The sequence below is a fragment of the Apis cerana genome, linkage group LG9, assembly GCF_029169275.1.
Source record: "Apis cerana isolate GH-2021 linkage group LG9, AcerK_1.0, whole genome shotgun sequence".
In the NCBI taxonomy this organism is placed as follows: domain Eukaryota; kingdom Metazoa; phylum Arthropoda; class Insecta; order Hymenoptera; family Apidae; genus Apis; species Apis cerana.
This window is the reverse complement of record NC_083860.1, coordinates 357047-378916: the sequence shown is the minus strand read 5'-3', so window position 1 is coordinate 378916 and position 21870 is coordinate 357047. Positions and strand designations below refer to the sequence as shown.

Genomic DNA, 21870 nt, shown 5'->3' with positions numbered 1-21870 from the left:
TAAAATGATTAAATTAAAGTGAAAAATTATAATATATAATATGATATAAAATTATATTATATTATATTTAAAATGAAAATTTGCATCCGATAAATATTTTTCAATATATTTTAATCATAAAATTGATTGTTAAACAATATGAAACTTGATATATATTTTTTAAGTTTTAAATATATAATTTCAATAAATTGTAAATTTTTTATATTATATTTTAACAATATAGTTGCAGTTTAATTATAATGAAAAGAAAGGTTTTAATTAACAAGTTAATATTAATATGCATATATATGTTTTTTATTTTAAAATTTAAATTGATTGTACAATATTTAAATCATTTAATAAGAATATTAAAAAATAGATGAATTTTTGAACTAGCATCCTTTTAACTTTGATCATTATTTAATTAATTCAATAATCATTATTTGAAATTCAGATTCTATTAATAAAATAATTATAATAATTATATTGTCGTAATAATTTTATATTATTAATTTTAATATAATTATATTATTAGTTTTACTTGTATTAAATTTCAATTATAGTAGATTTCATTTACAGTAATATTACTTTTAGTTATAAAAAAATATTAATTGATTCAATGAAAAAATTAATTAATTTAATTAAAAAAGAAGATTTTAATAAATAAGAATTTAATTACAAACGAAAGTTATAAATTCTAGATTTTTTTTCTTGTTCTAACTACTTTTCGTTTTATTAAAATAAAATTTAAATAAACTGTTTCAATATTTCTTTTATGAATGATTTATAAATAATTTAAAGACAATTTAAATGATTGATATAATACAATTTTAAATACTGAAGAATTAAAAATATTAAATTATAAAATTCTTTTTGAAAATATTGTTTTTTATCTTGCAAATACTATCCTTGTTAAATTTAAAAATGTAAAATTATAAAAAATATAATATGCAAATACTTAAAAATTGTAAAATGATTGAAATATTTTAAAATTTAAAAAATTTATAAAAAAAAAATTTAAATTTAAATAAAAAAAATAATTTATACTTATATTCAAAAAAAATTAATTTAAACTAATAAAGAAATGGAAAATAATAAAAATGGAATAAAAAAAATATATAAGAAAAAATAAAGATTAAATTTTATAATATAATACTCTAATTGTTTTTAATTTTTTTTAACAATTTAAAAAAAATCATTAAATTTTTAAAATATTTAAAATATTCAATTTTTTAAATTTTTATTAATTCTGATAAAAATATTCTTGCATTTTTAAATAAAATTTAAAAAATATTAATAAAATATAGTTATAATTTTAAAATGTTTAATTAATAATAAATAATTAATATTTAGTTAATTCAGCAAAAAATATTAATATGTTAAAAATCTTTTATATTATAAAGAAACAAAATTAAAAATATTTTTTCTTTTTTTTTCTTCATTAAATATCTTCATTAAATAATTTAAATAAATATTTAAAAATAAAAATATTGAATATAAGAATAGAATGTTATGGCTAACAATAATAAAATAACATACACAAAATTCGTTATGCTTTCTTTATTTTTCTTATAAAATGAAATTATTGTATAATACAATCTCAATTTCTAATAATAATAAAGATTAAAATTGTAAATTACTGTTATATATATCTCAAATATATATATTTATATATTTCAAATATTATGTAATAAAAGAAACATTAAATTTATAATTATCTAATTATTGAAATTATATTATATAAAATTAAACAATAATAACAAATTATCAAATTAATTATTAATCTATTAAATTTATTGCAAAGAAATATACGATATAATTGATACAGAATTTATATATATATTTAAAAAATGTATATTTTTTAATAATGTTTCATAATATTATATAATATAATATTATATAAGACAAATTATAATACATGTCATTGAAATTAAATATAATTTTTTTATAACTACATATTTTTTTCATTTAATTGTACTAAGATACTATATATTACAATTATAATTTATTAGCAAAATTTTATTAACATAATTTATTAACAAAATAAGTAAAATGAATAAAAAAATTATTAATTTTTATGATTATTAAGAAAATAAGAAAGATAAAAATAAAATATAAGTGATTTTTTATTTAATTTTATAAAATTAACACAAAATCATATTATAGAAAGTATTCTTTACAAAAATATGATAATTAAGCAATTAAATTAATTAAAAATATATATAAATATCTTTTTTTTTAAACAGCAAAGTAAATATTACATTAAAAATATTATATATAAAATATATATATATATATGTATAATTCTTTTATGTTTTAATTTATAACAATAATCTTATTTTAAATTATTTTTTTTTATATATTTCACGAATTGTTATTATTAAATATATATATTTTAATAAAAATTAAGAATATTTTTTATATAAAATTAATGATTTTAAAAAACTTAAAAACTTAAAAAACTTAAAAAAAGATTTTGAATACAATACAAAAAAATTTTTTAAATAAATTTTCTTAAATATTTATATTAAAAGTTATAAATATTTATATTTTTGAGTTATAATATATAAATATATAAATATGTAATTAAATTATATGTATGTATATATATAAAATATCATAAAGATAGTCTAAAATTCTTTAAGATTCTTTAATTATGATAAATTAAAAAATATATTTTTTATATGCAATTAAATGGAATCAAGAAACAAATTAAAGATTTTTTTTTCTAATTTTTGATGTCATTGATATTTTTTACATGATGTATATTTATTTTTCTTATATATATAAATGTATTTTAATTAAAATGCATTCAAAGATGCTTAATTAGATAATCTTAATATAATAATGATTTAAATTAAATGTGATATCTATTTTTAAGATCAATATTTTAACAGGCGAAAATGTGCGAGTATAAGTAAATATATTCAAAAAATCTGATTATTTTTTAATAACTCATTATTATAATAATAAGCTATTCATAATAAATTGTTCGAAATAAAAAAAAGAAGCTTTTTCTTATAAAGAAAATAACGAATATTTATAATAAATAATCTACAACGCCAGAAAACAAAAAAGAAAATAATTAAAATTTTTATATATAGTTGGAATCAGAAGATCATTATTATTGATCGATTATTATTTATTTCAGTAATATATAACTATGAAAACTATGATTTTAAATATTAATTAAATTATTAAATTATATTATTTATATATTATTTATATAAATATTAATTAAATTATTAAATTATATTATTTATTATTTAAATAATTAAAAAAATTGATATAATTAAAAAATATATAATAATAATTGAAAAATAATAAAATTAAATAATTAAAAAAATTATATAATAAATGCCTTATAAAAAAAAAATTTCTAATAGTAAAATTTTCTAGAACATATTTATATTCGTAAATTTACGTCGATAGCTAAAATTTATGATCTTGATAATATAAATAATAAATTATACTTCAAGGTTGTGCAGTTATAAATCTCTAAATATATTCAATGTTATATAAAATATACAAGAAAAAATATATATATGCATGTAAAAAAAAAAATATCAATAATTTTAAAAACAGAGAGAAAAAAATGACTTTGTCACAAAAATATTTTAATATATTCATCCTTTAATATAGTTCCATATTGCATAAGATATTTTTTTATATCATCATAATTGATAAAATTTATTTAAGTTTATTTTAATTATTTTATTAAATAAATATCTCTATAATAGAAAACTTTAATCATTCTTAATTTACTTATAATAATATAATAGCTATTTAAATATATATTTACTATTGTAATAATCTTCTTTATAATAAAATTAAGATCTTTTTTTTGAAAAATTTATTTTTGCAAGAGATCTAAGATATTTTATAATTTCTATTGTATGAAGAAAATATACAAAATTATAAAATAAAACAAATATTGTATAAAGAAATGAATTATATTAATAAATATTGAAAATATTATAATAAATTTATTATGAGCATTTTGTTATTAAAACTATTCTAATATATCAGCAATATTATTAAATTTAAATTCATAGTATTTGTCACAAAGAATTTACAGTCTTTTTAAAATTTATAATTTTATTATAAATACAAAATAATTATATTAATTTATAAAATATTTTATTTTATTTAAAAATTTTGTGTATTAATTAACATATATAATAATTATAATATATATAATATATATATATATTATAATAATATATAATTAATCTATTCATTATATAATCTATTTTTTATTAATATATAATAATATATAATTTTATTAATCTAAAAATCTATTACTTTACATATTGAAATAATATTAATTAAATGCAAATAATATTATATAATTTCTGGATTTTTTATTTTAAAAGAAAAATAATTTTTAAGAGCATTTAATATTATTAATCAATTAGTATTACTTTTTCAAATGTGGAACACAATATTTTTATATAAAAATAATATTTAAATTAATTTCAATTTTAATTTGAAAATCAGGATGCAATTACAATAACAATAACACTGTTCTTATTAGTATCTTAATTTATATTAATTTATTAAATTTCTATAAATACATAATTCGAATATTTTTTTCAATTTTTAAAATTTGTTCATTTTAAAACTGATTGACAATAAAACTGAAGAAAAAAAAAGAGAAGGAAAGAAAGAAAAACTTAGCAATAGAAGAAAGAACAAAACTATTCAAACATCGCAACTGTCATTGCCATTACTCCTTCTCTACGCAAATTCGTTTTTTCCGTAAATATCCGAAAGAAATCAGAAAAGCATAGATCCACGAAAATTTCAATTGATAAATAGATATTTGAAAAATATAATAAATTTTGGGATTTAATAAAAAATGAGTGATCAAGAGAAAGTCGAACAGAGACCATGACCGATCAGCTGATTCCTTTGTTTAGGTCGCTGACACACGCGAAACGGAGCTCTGCCATTTTCAATCGATATTATAGCTCCGTCAACGATTTGTCCGTATCGAGTAAGAATCGAATCCTATTGGCCGGAATCATTCCTCGATCCTTCATTTCGGAGAACATTAAAAATCATCCGCGAGAATTCTCTGAATGGCAGAAAAATAGTTAAGAAACATTAAGACTAATCAAACGTACCTTTGTAATGAACACGAAGATTGTTTTGGGAGAGGCCGATGTAATTGTATTTGTCCTTTGGACTCCACGAGCGTGGTAGTGGCGTTTCCTCTTCATTTACCATCGGATAAAGCATTTTTAGAGGATCAACGGGCTGATTTTGCCCGGAATTCGTCTGAGAAGGCTCCATAACACTCGATTCCTCGCTGGTGGCAGCCATCTTTCTCTTGGACAGCCCCACTACTTTCGCCAGTGGACTATGCTTAACTGACTGCGCAACAGTCCTGCGCAACGGTCCTGCGCAACTCAACTTTACCTTCTGTTCACGAAGTGTATAATATATAGATAATACACTTTTTAAAAGAAATTTGAATATATATTTATGCTAAACACACCCAATGCAATCTTATGTTCAAATATTATGTTTAAATATATGTATATGAATATATTAATATTAATATTAATATTAAATAAAAATTACAAAAAAAAGAAAAAAAATAGGAAAAATATTAAATTTGAATAATATATTTTAATAAATAAAATATAATAAATGTTTATTATTTTATTATTATATACATATACAATTCATTTGCTCTGTATAATTTTAAATACTTTTTTTTTAAATACTTATCTATACATATATTTTCTATTATACTATAATATTATATTACAATTTATTTTAGATATAAATTATAATGAGATTTTGGCATCAATGATTTAATCAATCAAGTTACTAGAAATTACTAGTTTTGAACTTTCACATTAGTTTTATAAAATATTTGCTTTCGGTGATATGTTGTTGTAATAAATCGCATAAACAAATAAAATAATATAATGAAATTATAATTTAATGCAATAGTGTTGATAATATAGCACAAGTATTATTTTTTTTTATATTTATATTAATTATTTAATTTTCTCTTTTCTATTTTCTCATTTTATGTAATACAATCGTTAATAAGGATTAAAATCAAAAATTCAAATTTTTATTTTGAATTTTTTATTTGATAATATAATAGTAAATAATTTAATAATAGTAAAATTATATTTATTATTTAACCTAGAACAAAGAACATTAAAGTTTATGTAAAGTTATTTTATTTATTTTAATTAAAATAATAAATAAAGAGAAAATATAATTAATAAATACAAAGTAAAAATTTTATTTATGAATTCTTTTTATGTATGAATATATGCATACTGATCATTTACTATATTTTCAATTTTTAAAATATTTCTTAATTATTAATTTTTTATTAATTTAAATTATATTAAAATAAAATTAATAAAATTGATGTATAAATATAAATTATACAAGTTTTTGATAAACCTAAATTATTATAAAAAATTTCTTTTAATGTTCGTGAATACTTTAAAAACTTGGATGAAATATAGAAAAATTCAAATGAATCATAATTCTAATAATAATAACATTATTATTATTACTGCTACTATTATTGTACATATAATATTTATGTTTTCCTTAATTAAAATTTTATGATAATATTTTATTAAAAATATCATAGCACAATAATATCATAATTTAATAAGAAAAAATAATACTTCAAAATTAAATAATTATATTTTCATTTTTATGTTTCAAAAATTAAAAATGGATAGCATATTTTTTAAAAAATTGATTTTCTACAAAATATTTTAAATATTGATAAAAATATTGTAAAATATAAAAAAGTTATAATTTTTAAAAATTCAATTATAAACATTTTACATGTCTAAAACTCATAGGAAATGCGATATTTTATCATTTTCTCAATTGATCTATTTATTTCTTAAAGATTATATTATTATAAATGAAAGATCCTCGAGAATATAGAAAATAAATTATTAAAAATCATTATATTAAGTTCTTAATTTAAAAATTATAAAATTTAGATTTAATTATAAATTTTTTAGTTTTAATAAATTATTTTAATAAATTATCGATGAAAAAAAAAATTGTAATTTTAGAATGTTGCGATATTAAATTAATAGTTTTTAAAATTTATTTTTATAATATAAATTGTGATAATTATTTATTTTATTATTAATAATATTATTATTAATAATATTGTAATAAATTCTTAAATATTTAATCAAGTTGTAATTAATAACGAAATGAAAATAGAAATTATTTATTATCTATCTAGATAATGAAATTTTTTTAACAATTAGAAATAGTACTAGAAATATATATAGAAATAGTAGAAATATATAATACTAATAAAATATACTAGTAGAAATAGTATTACTAATAAATTATCCATATGGTCCCAATTTCAAAATGCACCTATATCAATAGTCTATCTGCCTGTGATATATCTAATGATATAATTAAAAAGATCTTTACAATAATTCAACAATTATAAGTATATAAAAAATTGCATATAAAATCTATTAAATTTAAATGCAATAAAAATTTTAAAATAATAAAATAAAATAGAAATAAAAAATGTAAAAATATAAACATAGATAACACATATGTATATATGTATATTATCTAATAACATAAATAACATGTAATCATATATCATGTAATACATATATAGTGATTTTGATTTTAAATTTTAAAAAATTTAATTTTTCTTTTTTTTAGTTTTAAGAAAAAACAATAGTTTTATTAATTTATGTAACTTCATAATTATAATAGAGATTAGATTTTAAAATATATTTCAAATTTAAATAAATTTACAAAAACCATTTTAGTTTTTTTATACCATTATATGCTTTTGAAAATTTTTTATTATTTTATTGAAATTATCAAATTATTGTTTATTTATGATATTGCTGATGGATAAATGATACCAATTAATCTGTTATAAATATCAATAAAATTATTGATTTTATTTAAAAAATATAACTTTAAATTATATTAAAAAATTTATAATTGACAAAAATTACATTATTATATTTTTATATTTTTCCATTATTATATTATTATATTTTACATTATTATATTTTTTCTAATTTCTCTCAATCTTATAAATCTCTTTTTTTATTATTTGATTTTTACAACATTTGATCTACAATATCATATAATAAAAAAATATAAGACATAATTAGTTAAATTTGAAAAAATTTTTTTTCAACTATTTTAATAAATTAAAATTAATCAATTTTAATAATTTATACAATGTTTATAAATCAAAAAATCAATTTATAAATTATATTTCAGTATTCTTGAAAGATAAAATTTTAATTTTTAAAATAGATAATATCTTTTATTAATCAACAATAAGAATATATATAGAATATAGAATATATAAGAATATATATATAGAAGAATATGAATTTTTATTATAATAACATAACTCATTTTTTTAAAATTTCAAAATTGATGAAATATTATGAATAATAAATATAATACAAAATTATAAATATATATACATAAAAATAATATAAAATATTATAAAAATAAAATAAATCTTATTTAAAAAATTAAATCAATTTGAAATCCGAATTTTATGAAATATTAAATGAAATATTAAAATCCGTTAAATATTTTAAAATTTTCTAATATGGTTAAATCTTTTTGAGAAAGTGAAATCCATTTTTAAAATTTTAGCAATCTTTCATGTTTTGTATATCTAACAGAGTGATAAAATATTATAGATTAATAGAAATCTATATCTCTAACCCGTTCCTGGAACTGTGGTATAATAATAAAATTAATTTATTACAAAGTTTGTTGTTAACAAAGTTCTACTCTAAAACAATCAAAAGCAAAATTCATATGCTAATGAATATTTACGTTTATTACTAAATTCACAAGTTCTATTCATTCGAAGTTACAAAAATTCAAAAAATTCTAAGATGTAAAAAGGACATTCGGAGATTTAAAAAGTTTTGCTTTTGAAACGATTCTAAAGTTCCAAAATCAAGAATGTTCTATGTACACCTCTAAAATCTTCCATGCTGCGATTTCATAAAATCGTAGATCTTTGGTGGAGTCGATAATATCATGAACCACTCCAATTCAAGAAAAATTTTAGAATTAAAGTGAGAAATTATCCACAAAATCCGTTGTTCACAGAAAACTAATTCGTGAATATAATTCTTCTCAAGGATGATGTCAATTGCCATTGAGATTGGCATGAATGAAAAATATTTCAAATCCCAAAATCATATTCATATTTAAACCACGCTAAAATGTTTCTAACGAATATATAATTCTAAAGATTCTCTCAAAAACAACATTATTCTCACAATATAATCTTAATCATAAGAATCTTATATCATCTATTCAATGTCTCAACATGCTACCCGTCTTGAACACATTGTGTTCAATTATATACTCAAATTGATAATCCGATGATAAGTACGTGAAATCATTTTATACAATACAATACAAATTACAATAAATACAAAATTCTAGAACTAAATAATTCATAACTAATAATTGATTAAAATTAATTAATACATGTAGAACAATCATTAATGTCATAAAAGATTGTGGAATATTATAATCCAATAATATATGAAATTAATAAAATGTAAATATGTAATAAGTAAATAAATTCTACTACATTAATTATATTAAAAAATAATTATATTTTACTAAATATAATATATTAATATTATAAAATAATTATATTAATTTAATTATATTAAAAATGTTATGAGTCTAAACTCTCAATGTTTTTAATGTTTTGTGCGTTCTGCAATGATTTGATTGCAATTGCGATATTTTCATCCAATAATAAAATATAGATCTCGATCATTTTTTAATTGTCTCTTTCAGAATGTAGTTATAGAATTCGTCTTAATTTGTACGTTTAGGAAAAAGTTATCGTCTTGATGATAACCACCGTACTAGAACTAGAAATTTGTTATTGTACTATTTACCGTTGTCTTTTATTGCGTCTGTTATTGCCTTCAAAAATGTTATAGACCGAATTTATTTTATTTTTTATTAGATTTTTCAGGTTAAATTCAAACGAGATACAAAGTGAATCATTGACAAGAAAGTGAAAGATCATCGGAATCGGATGAAGGACATTACATACATTGAAGGAATTTAGAGGACAAAAGTTAAGAACTACCTGTAACAAGAAAGTATATAATTTCTCATATCACGTCTCCGATGATCCGCTTTAAATGTGATTTCGCCGATTTTATAATGTTCTCTCATAAGCCTCCAAAATCAGAAGGAGGAATCATATATCACTTATTTATAAAAATTTATCTTCTTATTTACAAAAATTAATTTTTGAATTTCTTTTTTCATGCGAGATGAGTTTTTTAAATTTAATTAATCATGCTCCAAAATTAATTCCGAATAAATATCGTGGCATAATCTTGGATCTTTTTAAGCAATTTACAAATGCATCTGTGAAAAGATTAATAGTTAATTCAATATAGCGGATCGCCTTTATTGTAAAACATACGAATAAATGCCTTATATATGAATGTATGCCTTAATATAAATCTTAATCCTATCCTTAGATCTATATAGTCCACTTCGCAGATAGCAAGAATATACAAGAGTGAGCTAGATAACAGATAAATTACTCATTATTTGCATTATTGTATTGGACTTTACTCGAAAACATGTTAAACATTTTTTAATGATGCTCTTTTTCTATCCTTCGCAGATGATATCCAAAATTTTTTGCGTAGCAAAAAAACTATAGTTTGATCGCGTGTAACTGTAAGTGTTCATGAACAATAAATATTCTAGTTGATTTATATTCTGAGTGAATAATATTTTTGTTTAATTGAGGCATTGCTTAGTCTACCCACTCTAAGAAATCTAGAAGTACTTAAGAATTTAACAAATGGATTTAACAAGTGCAGTACATTGTCTTTCAGAATTTCTAAATTATTCTTTAAGTTCTGAATTTCTGGTTTTAAATGTGTTTGTTATGATATTATATATGTATGAGTTCATATATAGAGACTAAACGAGATAAATATATTCGTAATTTTCCTTACGTAGTTTTCAATAAATCAGAAACAATAGGCGTGAAGTAGTCGGCTATAAGATAAAAATCTTAAAATGTTATTAATTAAATCTAGTTTCGGAAATTTTTAGTTTATTCTGGAAATTTATCCACAAAATATGAGGAAGAGATTTATCCCAAGAGATTTTTAATTGCCATACTTGTTTCACTGATAAATAAATTCGCGTATAGAATAAATAGTTTTAATAATCTTATAGGTCGAATATTTGTGATATATTAGATAGAATAGTGCATTTCGTTACGTGAAATCCATTGAAAGATCTTATAAAATCTCATCTTGGTGCACATTCCACAATAGTTTCAGTGTTTTATTTCTTTTTTAGATTTTATTTTGATTCTCACTTTTGATCTTTCCCCATAATTTAATATTCTACTGTTATTAGCAATCTAATTTTGAAATGTAAAATTTGTAATACATAAAATTGTGATCGTTGTTAGTTTATGCATGTATTAGATCATTTATTCCTGCTAATAGATTATTGACATAAAAATCGAATCGAAGAATGACTACTATTAAAGAAACTATCATTGTAATTTTCAGCCAACAACACTCGAATTGATAAAAAAAATCCATAAATATTTAATTCGTAAATTTTAAGTGGTTTGTTATTATCTCTAAAAAATATATTGAAAACAGCGATTTTCTTCATTGACAAGTATTTGTTGGTACATTTTTTTCGATATCAGTTGACAAGATATATTTATATTTAATCTATATTATATTTAAACTATTATATTATATTATTATATTTAAACTATTATTGAAAATAAATTCTATTTTGTTGTCTAGTGTATGCTATATTGTTGATAATTTTGATATCTTAACAGAACCATCAAATACAACTCGTAATTTAAAAGTAATGCTAGATTCTTTAAATAATTAATAATGCATGATGTAACAAAAAGTACATTAATTTATTGAGTTTAGAATTTCTGTTTATAATTTCATATATATGTTTCGTCATGAATTATGTATTGCTTGTTTGTTTTTTTCTAGATGATTATTTAATTTTTGTTCAAATTATATAATTTGAACAAAATAATTATATAATTATATAATTAAATATATCAGCAGATCATAGCGGTTTATTTCTTTTTTCATTCGAATTTTGAAAATGTGTCAAAAAAAATTGGGGATATTTGAAAAAAGATATTGATCGTAAAAAGCATCCAATAAACTTGTTTTATCAATCACAATCGATCATCTCATCTTTCTTACTTATATTTTTGATATTAAGAAATTCATTTTTTTTTTCAATTAAAATAAAAAAAAAAATTAATCAATCCGATAAATAATTTCTGAGATAAAAATTTAATGATAGCGATATTAATCTCATACTTAATATTTATTGTTATAACCAATTACTGTAATTTCAGTTGCTAAGGATTGTTTTATATTTATTTTCACATTTTTAAATTCTTTAGGATTTTCCATAAATATTAATTATAAATGTGATATATATTAGTTTATCTATTATATATTATATTATATATTTTGGATGTTAGTAAATCGTAATATATTAATATAAATAGTATATAAAGTAAATAAATTACAATCACATTTCAAATGAACTACATCTCGAACAAAATCTGAGATATTCAATCAAATCAAAAAATGTTTGATTTGACATAAAATAAATTAAATTATATAGATATAAATTAAATAGATTTTCATTCAATATTGATGTTTCTTTCTTTACACATAGGTTTATTTATTCGCAGTAATTTTTAAGTCATAATTTTTATTCATGATATTAAATCATACGTTTAAATGATACTATTTGTACTTATACTCACTATTTTGTATTTTTCTATAATATTTTAATATGTAATGATGCAACTTATCATATCAATATATGATAATGCTACATATACATTATATACATTAATGCGATAAATATAAATCATATGAAAATTTGATAAAATTTATAGTCTTTTCAAAATTTTTAGCTGCGTAACTTGATAGAAAAAACAGAACATCTTGTCAAAACAGTTCCGTTAATTAATAAAACAAAATATAACTTCCTATCGCCATATCATATATTGAATTTTTAGAGAGTTTTCAAATTTTTCCTTTTTGAACATAAGTATTAGGAAGCAATTCAAATTATGTTCCGGATGTACATATCTATTTTAGTAAAGCAAATATGACTCAATATGCGAATCATATTAAACTTATATTCACATACATACAAGACAAGTAATCAAATCTGGATCATTTCCGGAGAATAATATATTCTATGATTTTCATATTTTATTACTCAATTTATTTATTATTTTAAATACATATTTATGTAAAATATCTTTTCTGTAAGAATATAGACTTCATGTTATACAAAATCTTAAAGGAAGATCAAACATAATCAACATTTTCTTTTATCAACATTTTTCTTTTTATATGAAAATACATAAAACACAATAAAATAATACATATTTAAAATAAATCAACGAATTTTTTTTTTTTGATTAAAAAGATTTTTATATGCTAAATCTAAATCCGACTATAAAATTATCTATCACTTTAGATTTAAAAAATAAATGGATACAAATATAATATCAACTTTTATATTTAAAACTTTATCTAAAAAGATATTTTTTTTTCAATATTTTTATTAATTGTATAGTATTACGCTTTCCCGATGAAATTGAATTTGATTTATCATCATAGAATTATTTTATTACTTGAAATATAACAATTTAACGTTATTTTATTTTTAATCTATTAACAATAAAAACAATAAAAAAGTTTATAAAGATTTTGCTTTACTTCTTCCAAATACGAAATTAAAATGAAAATATATATGTTTTATTTTTCAAACATCAAAACAAAATATTTTTTAATATTTCTTTTATTCTTATACATTAATTTTAAAACAATCTTTATAATAGAAGGATAGTATTAATTGAAATTGACAAAAGTATTGAAAAAAAATTAAAACTTTTTTAAAAAAATTTTGTATATATAGCAAAAATAGATATTTTGTATCTATTTATATTTATTCTATTATTTTAGATTTTTCTATATCTATTATTTTTATATCTTCATTGCTCAAAAAAAATCTCGCGGGACGGTATAAGGGCAAGAGGAATTCTTCGCTAAAACCTTATTTCCGCTTTATTTTTCTGACATCATATACTACATAATAGTAGAAAAGCTATAATTTGAATATTCAAAATTATAAAAATTATTTTCATTTATAAAGTTAGGATCATCTAAAATTGAAATTTAAAATATCCGAACTATTAATTATTTTTATATAATATTAATATATCTATAATATGTCTAGTTCAGTATATATATAATTATTATCTTAATTATTTAAATAAAATTACATTTATAAATTAAAATTAAAATTAAATTATTGTTACAAAATTGTGATATTTTATATATTTTATGTATAATATGTATATTATGTATAATTAACCTATATTATGAGAAATAAAAAAATTTTTATATTATATTAATACATTAGAATATTCTAAATTCTACATCTATACCAATGCATTGAGATTTAAATACGGATTGTGGTTTTGATAGATTTTATTGTCTCTCTCTGTCATAATCGAATTAATTTGATAATATTTTTGATTTGATAATCGTGATAAATATAAGAAAAACAAAAATACATATGAAAATAACCAACCTGCATTCCTTCTGCGAAATTTTTTTCCAATAGTAAACAATAAAATGACAAATAATTTTTATAGTTGGATTTAGATTTAGCATATATTTATGTTATATTTTTTAGAAAAAATAATTATATAATTAATTATAGTTACACTTATTAACTTTTTTTCTATTTTATATGTTTAATCAATAAAAAAAGAGAAGTTTTATTATTTCTGAATATTGTTGATTCAAATAAAGTTCAATAAAAAAGAATAATATATCTTCAAAAATTATTCAGATTTGTTATAGTGAGTTTTCTATATATTTCTATATATTTCATTCGATTTTTGTTTAAGATTTATATTTAAATTCTTTATAACTTATAATCTAAAATTTATAAAATAAATTTTCTACTTCTCTATATTGATAATTTCTGATATAAATTATATTAATTGTTGTATAAAAATATAAAGAAAATATATTTTATATTTTTATATTATTATATTATTATATTCATTTATTAATAAACAAAAATTTGATTGTTTATTTTTTTCTTTATATAAAAAATATAAAATATTACAATAAAATATATCAGATTTAAAAAATGTACATTTTGATAATAAATTTCAAACTTTAAATAATAACTTTAATGGATCTAATATAGAAAATAGAAACAAATGAAGAAGATTAAGCATTAATAATAGAGAATTACTTATTGCAATCACTAAAAACAATGTTATTGAATTAGAGTGTTTTATAAAGGAAAAAATAATTAATTTTAAAGATAGATATAGTAATATATTTTTATATTATGCAGTTAAAAATGTAAATAAAGAAATTATTAAGTTATTTTTAAGTAAAGAAAGAATTAAAATTAAAAGTAAAAAATTAGATTATATTTGTTTTAACAGATCAGAAATTCTTTCACTTCTAGAAACATTAAATTTAAACATTAAAGTTAAAAGTAAATATTAAATGAAAATATAATTAAAAATAAATTAAAAAAAATAGATTTAGGAAAAAAATGTGAAAAATATATCAAGTTATATAATAAAATAAATATAATTTTTTTGAATTTTGCTTTTGAACAATTACAATCTTTTTAAAACAATAAAAAACAAAATAAATGATAGATTTAAGTAAATGCAATTCATGGCAATATTTATCAATTAAAATTATTAATATTATTCTTGCATCATGAGAGTTTTATTGCTTAGAAACTGAAATAACGGAAGCTAATAAATTTGCTGATTTAATATTTGAATATATTAAAAATGATAAAAAGATTTATTATCTATTACAAATTAAACATAAATCAGATGAATCTAAAAAAATAATTGCACATGATTTATTAATAGAAAAAACTGGTTTATTGATTATAATTTAATAAAATATTTTATTTCTTATCATAAATTTAAAAATAGTTTAATGAAAGATATTATTATTCATACCAATATTGATTGGGATTATAAAAGTTTAAAAGATGCTCAAATTGGAATTGAAGAAATAAAAACTAAAGATGATAGCTTCTTTATTAAAATCTAAAATAGAAATTCATGATAGTAAATATGATATTGATATAAAAGATTTCTTATGTCATCTTGTATTTGCAGTTAATCAACTTAATGAAAAAGGTAATATTATCGAAAAAGAAATTGGTAAGAAACTTGATTTTATAACAGAAAATATATATAATAAATTTTTTATGAAAATTTTGAATTGGTTCGTAGATAAAGATATACATAAATTTTTTTTTTATAATGAAGAAAAAAAATTTTTTAATGAAGCAAACGCAGGAATTTTTTTTAATGTAAAGAATCCAACATGTACTTTTTTGTTGAAAGAATGGAACAATTATCTGATTTGCATAAAATATTACAAAATAAAGGTAAAAATGAATTACAATTCATTTGCCTTGATAGAATAGATAAAAATGAATTGGTTAGAATATATATCATGGAATACAATGAAAAGAATTATAATAATAGAGTTATATAGATAAATTTAAAAAGCTATGAAATTCTTATGAATTTTTTTTATAATTTAGCTTATGATATATTAGGAATTATAAATGCTAATAATAAGGAAAAGAAATTATGTTCTATAATTGAAAATGTATATAAATATCTGTTAAGGACAGGGCTTGTGAAGTTGTTGGATAAACTGATTTTTACTTTCTACAATTTGAGTATTCAATAGTCTGATAATTTATGAGCGGGCATAGTTTTTCTAACGTTTTCCAGATCTTTAATTTAAAAAATAGGTACCAAGCACTTCACATTTGCACGCCATGTGTGGAAGCGAACGCAAAGACTCTAACTACCACACACTACATCCTTCGAAATTGTCAACGAAACCATTAATCTTTCCTTCCCCCTGTGTATTTTTCCCGAAAAGTAAAAATTGGAGGAAAAACCAATGTCGCAATCAGACTTGCGACAATCTTGCAGTTAAGTTAGAATAGAAATAGAAAACAAAACAAATAGAATTCAACGATGATATAGTGTACATCAAAGTATAGTTAGAATCATTATAGTTAACCCAAAGAGTTAAAGTATTACTATTCGTTCATTCAGAAGTCATAATATAAAAGAATATATAGTCTTACAATAGTAGATACTCCTTCGAGCATCAGTTTAAACATCCCATTTGTGTAATATCCAAAATCATTCTTTCGATTTTAACAATATTTTTCAGTAAGAAAATGCCTTTTTATTTGATAATGCTGAAAAATATAAAATTAAAAATGAATTCGAACATGTATAGAAAATTGTTTACATTCTCTATTGTATAAATATTTATAATAAATTTTATTTTTTGATTAGTTCTTGTAATAAAAAATGGCCACAAAATATACAAGATCTAAATTATATGTATTTAATGTAAATGAAGCAATAGAATTTATTAAAAACACTCTTAATATAAATAACAACATAGAACTAAAAAGTGTTAAAATACATCATATTAATACATTATATAAATATTAATATATCATTTACATTATTTATTCTTAACATCACAACAAGTTGCAGCCTATATAAAGACACAAAATAAAAAATAAGAAATAAAGGAAATTTAATATTGATGATTATTTGAATAAGTTTGAAAAGAAAATAAAAGAATTTCTTAAATTTGAATTTCCATTATTTAATGATAGTGATTATACTAAAATAATTTTTATAACTTGGAATATTAATCTAAATAAAATAATACAAAAAAAAAGATGGTAATAGTGCTTTAGAAATATTAAATATTACATTTTATTTTGAAAATATATTATATCTGAAAATATATTAAATACATTTTTAGAATTAATAAAAGGTGAAAATCAATTATGTTTTATAATTGAATTATTAAAACAATATTCAATGATTGAAATAGATCATATTAATGTTTAATGTTCATAAATTAGTGCAGCAAGTAATAAAAATAAAATTAAAAAATCAAAATATTAAAGAAGAAATTTTAAGAAAAACTTTAAAATTATTCAATAAATGTATGTTTAGATAATATAAATATAATTCTAATCATAATATCTATCTGGAACGATTCAACAAAATATATTGATGACAATGTTCTTTCATATTTCAAATTATATTGTCAGACAATTTTTTGATAATGTTAGATATAATGAAATATATTTCTTTAATCAAACTTTTTGCAATTATTACATAAATTGTTACAAGATAATATTAATATTTTAATTTACGAATTAATAACAAAAAATAATATGGGTTTAATATTTTTGTATCAAAGTAAATTTAATATGATTGTTGAAATTTTTCAAAAGCTTTCAGATAGATTTATTGTATCATGTCTTTCTAATATATTATTTATAAAATTTAATTTAGTTTTAGCACTATATTATCAAGATAAATATAATAAAACATTATCAATATTAAAAAATATATATAATATTCAAAAAAATATATTAAGAACAAATGATTATGAAATTTTGAATACATATAATTCAATTACTAATATAATACTTATGCAATAAAATAAATATGATGAAGCATTAAATATATTTATTAAAATATATAATGTTCAAAGTATTACGAAAACAAATCAACTTTTTATCTTAATATTTATTTTAACATTGAGATTTAATATTGCTGTTTCAAACAAGGAAAATTTCATGATGCTTTAAATCTTTATCAAGAAATAATAAATTATTGAAATACATGGAACAAATCATTCTAAAGTTTTAGAAAGTCATTTTTAACTATATTACTAGTAAATATATTACTAGAATTAGACAAATATAATATGATATAATGAAACTATGAATATAATTGAAGATATTCTTAATAAACAAAAATACATCCTGAACATCCTGATATTTTGTGTAATTGTGTATTTAAGCAAATATACTCTTTAAACAAAAGAAATATGAAAGTGCTTTAAAATTATCATGAAATATTAATAAAATGGAAATGTGTCTAGAGATCATCATTCCGATAGTTAATAATTAGTATAATAATTAATATATAAATATACTATATATAATTATATATAAGTATATAAATATATACTTGAAATATATAAAATACAAGAAAAGAATGTCAATATATTTAATTATTTCCAGGAGTTCTTGAGATTCAGAAGAAAATAATTGGAGAAAATCATATATATAATATTTTATATATTAAAAATGATATAAATATGATATTTTACGAAAAAAATAAATGAAGCTTCAAGATTTTTAAAGAAATTTCAAATATCAGTTCCTAATCATTAGTATACATTTGGTGCAAAAAATAATATAGCTTCAATACTTATAATTCAGGGAAAACATGATGAAGCAATGATTTAAAATAATATATAATAATTCATTTTCAAGAAGTTAATTTAGGAAAAAAATATTATAATACAATGGTAAGAAAATAAAATATAAAAACAATACTTCTTTTGCGGAAAAAATATAAAGAAATATTAATATTTTGCATGATATTTATAAGCAATATCAAAGAATATTAGGATCAGATAATTTAAATACATTAAAGATCAAAAAAAAAAAATAAAATATGTACTATTAATTGCAATAGATTATATCAAAGAAATTGAACATTTTTTTAGAAGAGATACAAATATTACTGTTAAAAATTTTAATGATAATTCTTTATTACATTATACCATCAATCTCGATAAACCAAATATTTTAAAAGTTGTTATTAAAAAATGATGCAAATATTATCTCAGTTAATGAAAATGATAAGACAGATTACATATTACTGTTTTTAAAGAAATTGTTGAAATTCTTTTACAATATTAAATCGTAATGAATTGAGTAATTTCATTAATGCTAAAACTCGTATTATTGGTAATACATCATATTACAGCTAAATATAATTATTTAAAAATTATTCAATCATTATTAAAATATGGTGCAATGTATAATATAAAAAATAAAAATGATGAAATATCATTTAGTCTTTCCACTAATCAAAATGTTATTAACTCTTTATTGGAAAAATTATTTGAGGATGCAAAAAATGATAATATTGAATTTATTAGTAAATTAAAAAAAATTGAATTCGATAAATTCAAAAAAATTATGATAAATACTTGTAATGATCAAAGATATATATTATTTAAAATTATTAAAAATAATGGCTATAAAATTACGTTGAGGAAATATTTAAAAACTCAAAGATATAAATAATACATCAAATCTAAAATAATTTATACAAATTGTTCAAATTGTATAAAATGTTCATTATTATAGATAAGATTTCTTCGTTCAATTTATTTACATATAAAATAGATTATTATTATTATTTTTAAGGAAATATCAATAAAATCTAAAATTTATTTGAAAAATCAATATGTATTATTATAATTGATTATATATAGATATCTTTATGCGAAAAACTTTTATGCGAATTCTAGAAGATTTTTTTTTTGTTTTCTTTGATATATTCGAGAATTGAAAGAACAATTTGTCTTATTTTATTTTTCATTTTTTCATATATTAATGGAAACTTTTCATCGAGTTATACGGAATTTTATCTTTATTTCTATTATATCTCATATTATATCTCTCTAATTTTAAATATAGATATTTCTTTCATAAAAAAAAATATAAAATTTTATAAAATGCACATTTATTAAAATATATTACATATGTTGATGTACAATTTCTTTACTTCCTTTATTTGAATTTAAAATATATTGATAAGAAATTTTAAGAAACTTTTAACTATACAATGATTATTTATAATCAATGATTGCTTTTAGTTTTCAAATTATACATAAAAATATTTTTCATTTTATTAAAAAATATAGCTGCATATGTAAAATATTATTATATATTATTATTATTATGTTATTAAAATTGCCTATATCAGAATTTATATTTTATATTTTATATTTTTATATTATTATATATTTATAAATATAATATTTTTATAATATTATTAATATTTATAATATTTTATATAATATTATTATTTTATAATAATATTAATTTATTATAATATTATAAATATTATATTATTATAAATATAATATTTTTATTATGAATTATTATATGAATATTATAATGAATATTATAATGAATATTAATATGAATATTATAAATATAAATATCTAAAATATAAATAAATTATATATGTATATATGTATATATATATAGAGAGAGAGAATAAAAGAGAGAAATTTTAGATTTAAAATATCAATAAATATCAATATATTCTATGGATTTACAAATAAGAAATAAAATAAATATATACTCTTTAGAGAAAAAAAGAAAAAATTTTTATTAAAAAATATTTTAAATAAATATACAAAAATATGAAAAAGGAACAATTAAACGATATTTAATTTATTATATGAACTATTTATTATTTAATAGTTATTAAATTAATATTAATTATTATTATTATATTAATTTTAATATTATATAATTAAAATTATTATTCTATTTCAAAGTAACTATTATCTTTAATAATATATTATTGACCACGGTGCAAAATAGAATTATATTAATTCATCACATATTTTTTCTTGTTACACTTTTTTTTTAAGTTTGATATAGATAAACAAAAAATATCGTAAAATCGATTGATCTAGAAGATTATAATATTGGCTTTCGTAGACTTATCTATTTTTGAGAAAAAAATTGTATATTAAAATCTGTGTTTTTATTTATTTGTAACTTTATTATAAAGTTTTTGCAATTATGTTTAATTTTTTTTGGTTATTTAGAGAA

The 21870-nt window shown here is 17.7% G+C and overlaps 1 protein-coding gene and 1 long non-coding RNA gene across 4 annotated transcripts in view; one reads left to right on the top strand and one right to left on the bottom strand.

The window, feature by feature from the left end:
* Positions 1-5928, bottom strand: part of LOC108001962 (ran-binding protein 9) — a 35569-nt gene extending 29641 nt beyond the window's left edge. For all 3 annotated transcript variants that reach the window (XR_009831218.1, XR_009831219.1, XM_062079770.1), the window contains exon 1: positions 5109-5928. Coding sequence is in view for 1 of the 3 variants with exons in the window: in XM_062079770.1 (XP_061935754.1) it covers positions 5109-5307 (199 nt within the window). In the remaining 2 variants the exon portion in view is untranslated. The remainder of the gene's footprint in view (positions 1-5108) is intronic.
* On the top strand, positions 5831-10493 carry LOC114577647 (uncharacterized). Its single transcript, XR_003697885.2, has 2 exons — positions 5831-5965; positions 10001-10493. It is a non-coding gene; the product is annotated as an uncharacterized LOC114577647 (long non-coding RNA).
* The last annotated feature ends 11377 nt before the right edge of the window (positions 10494-21870 follow it).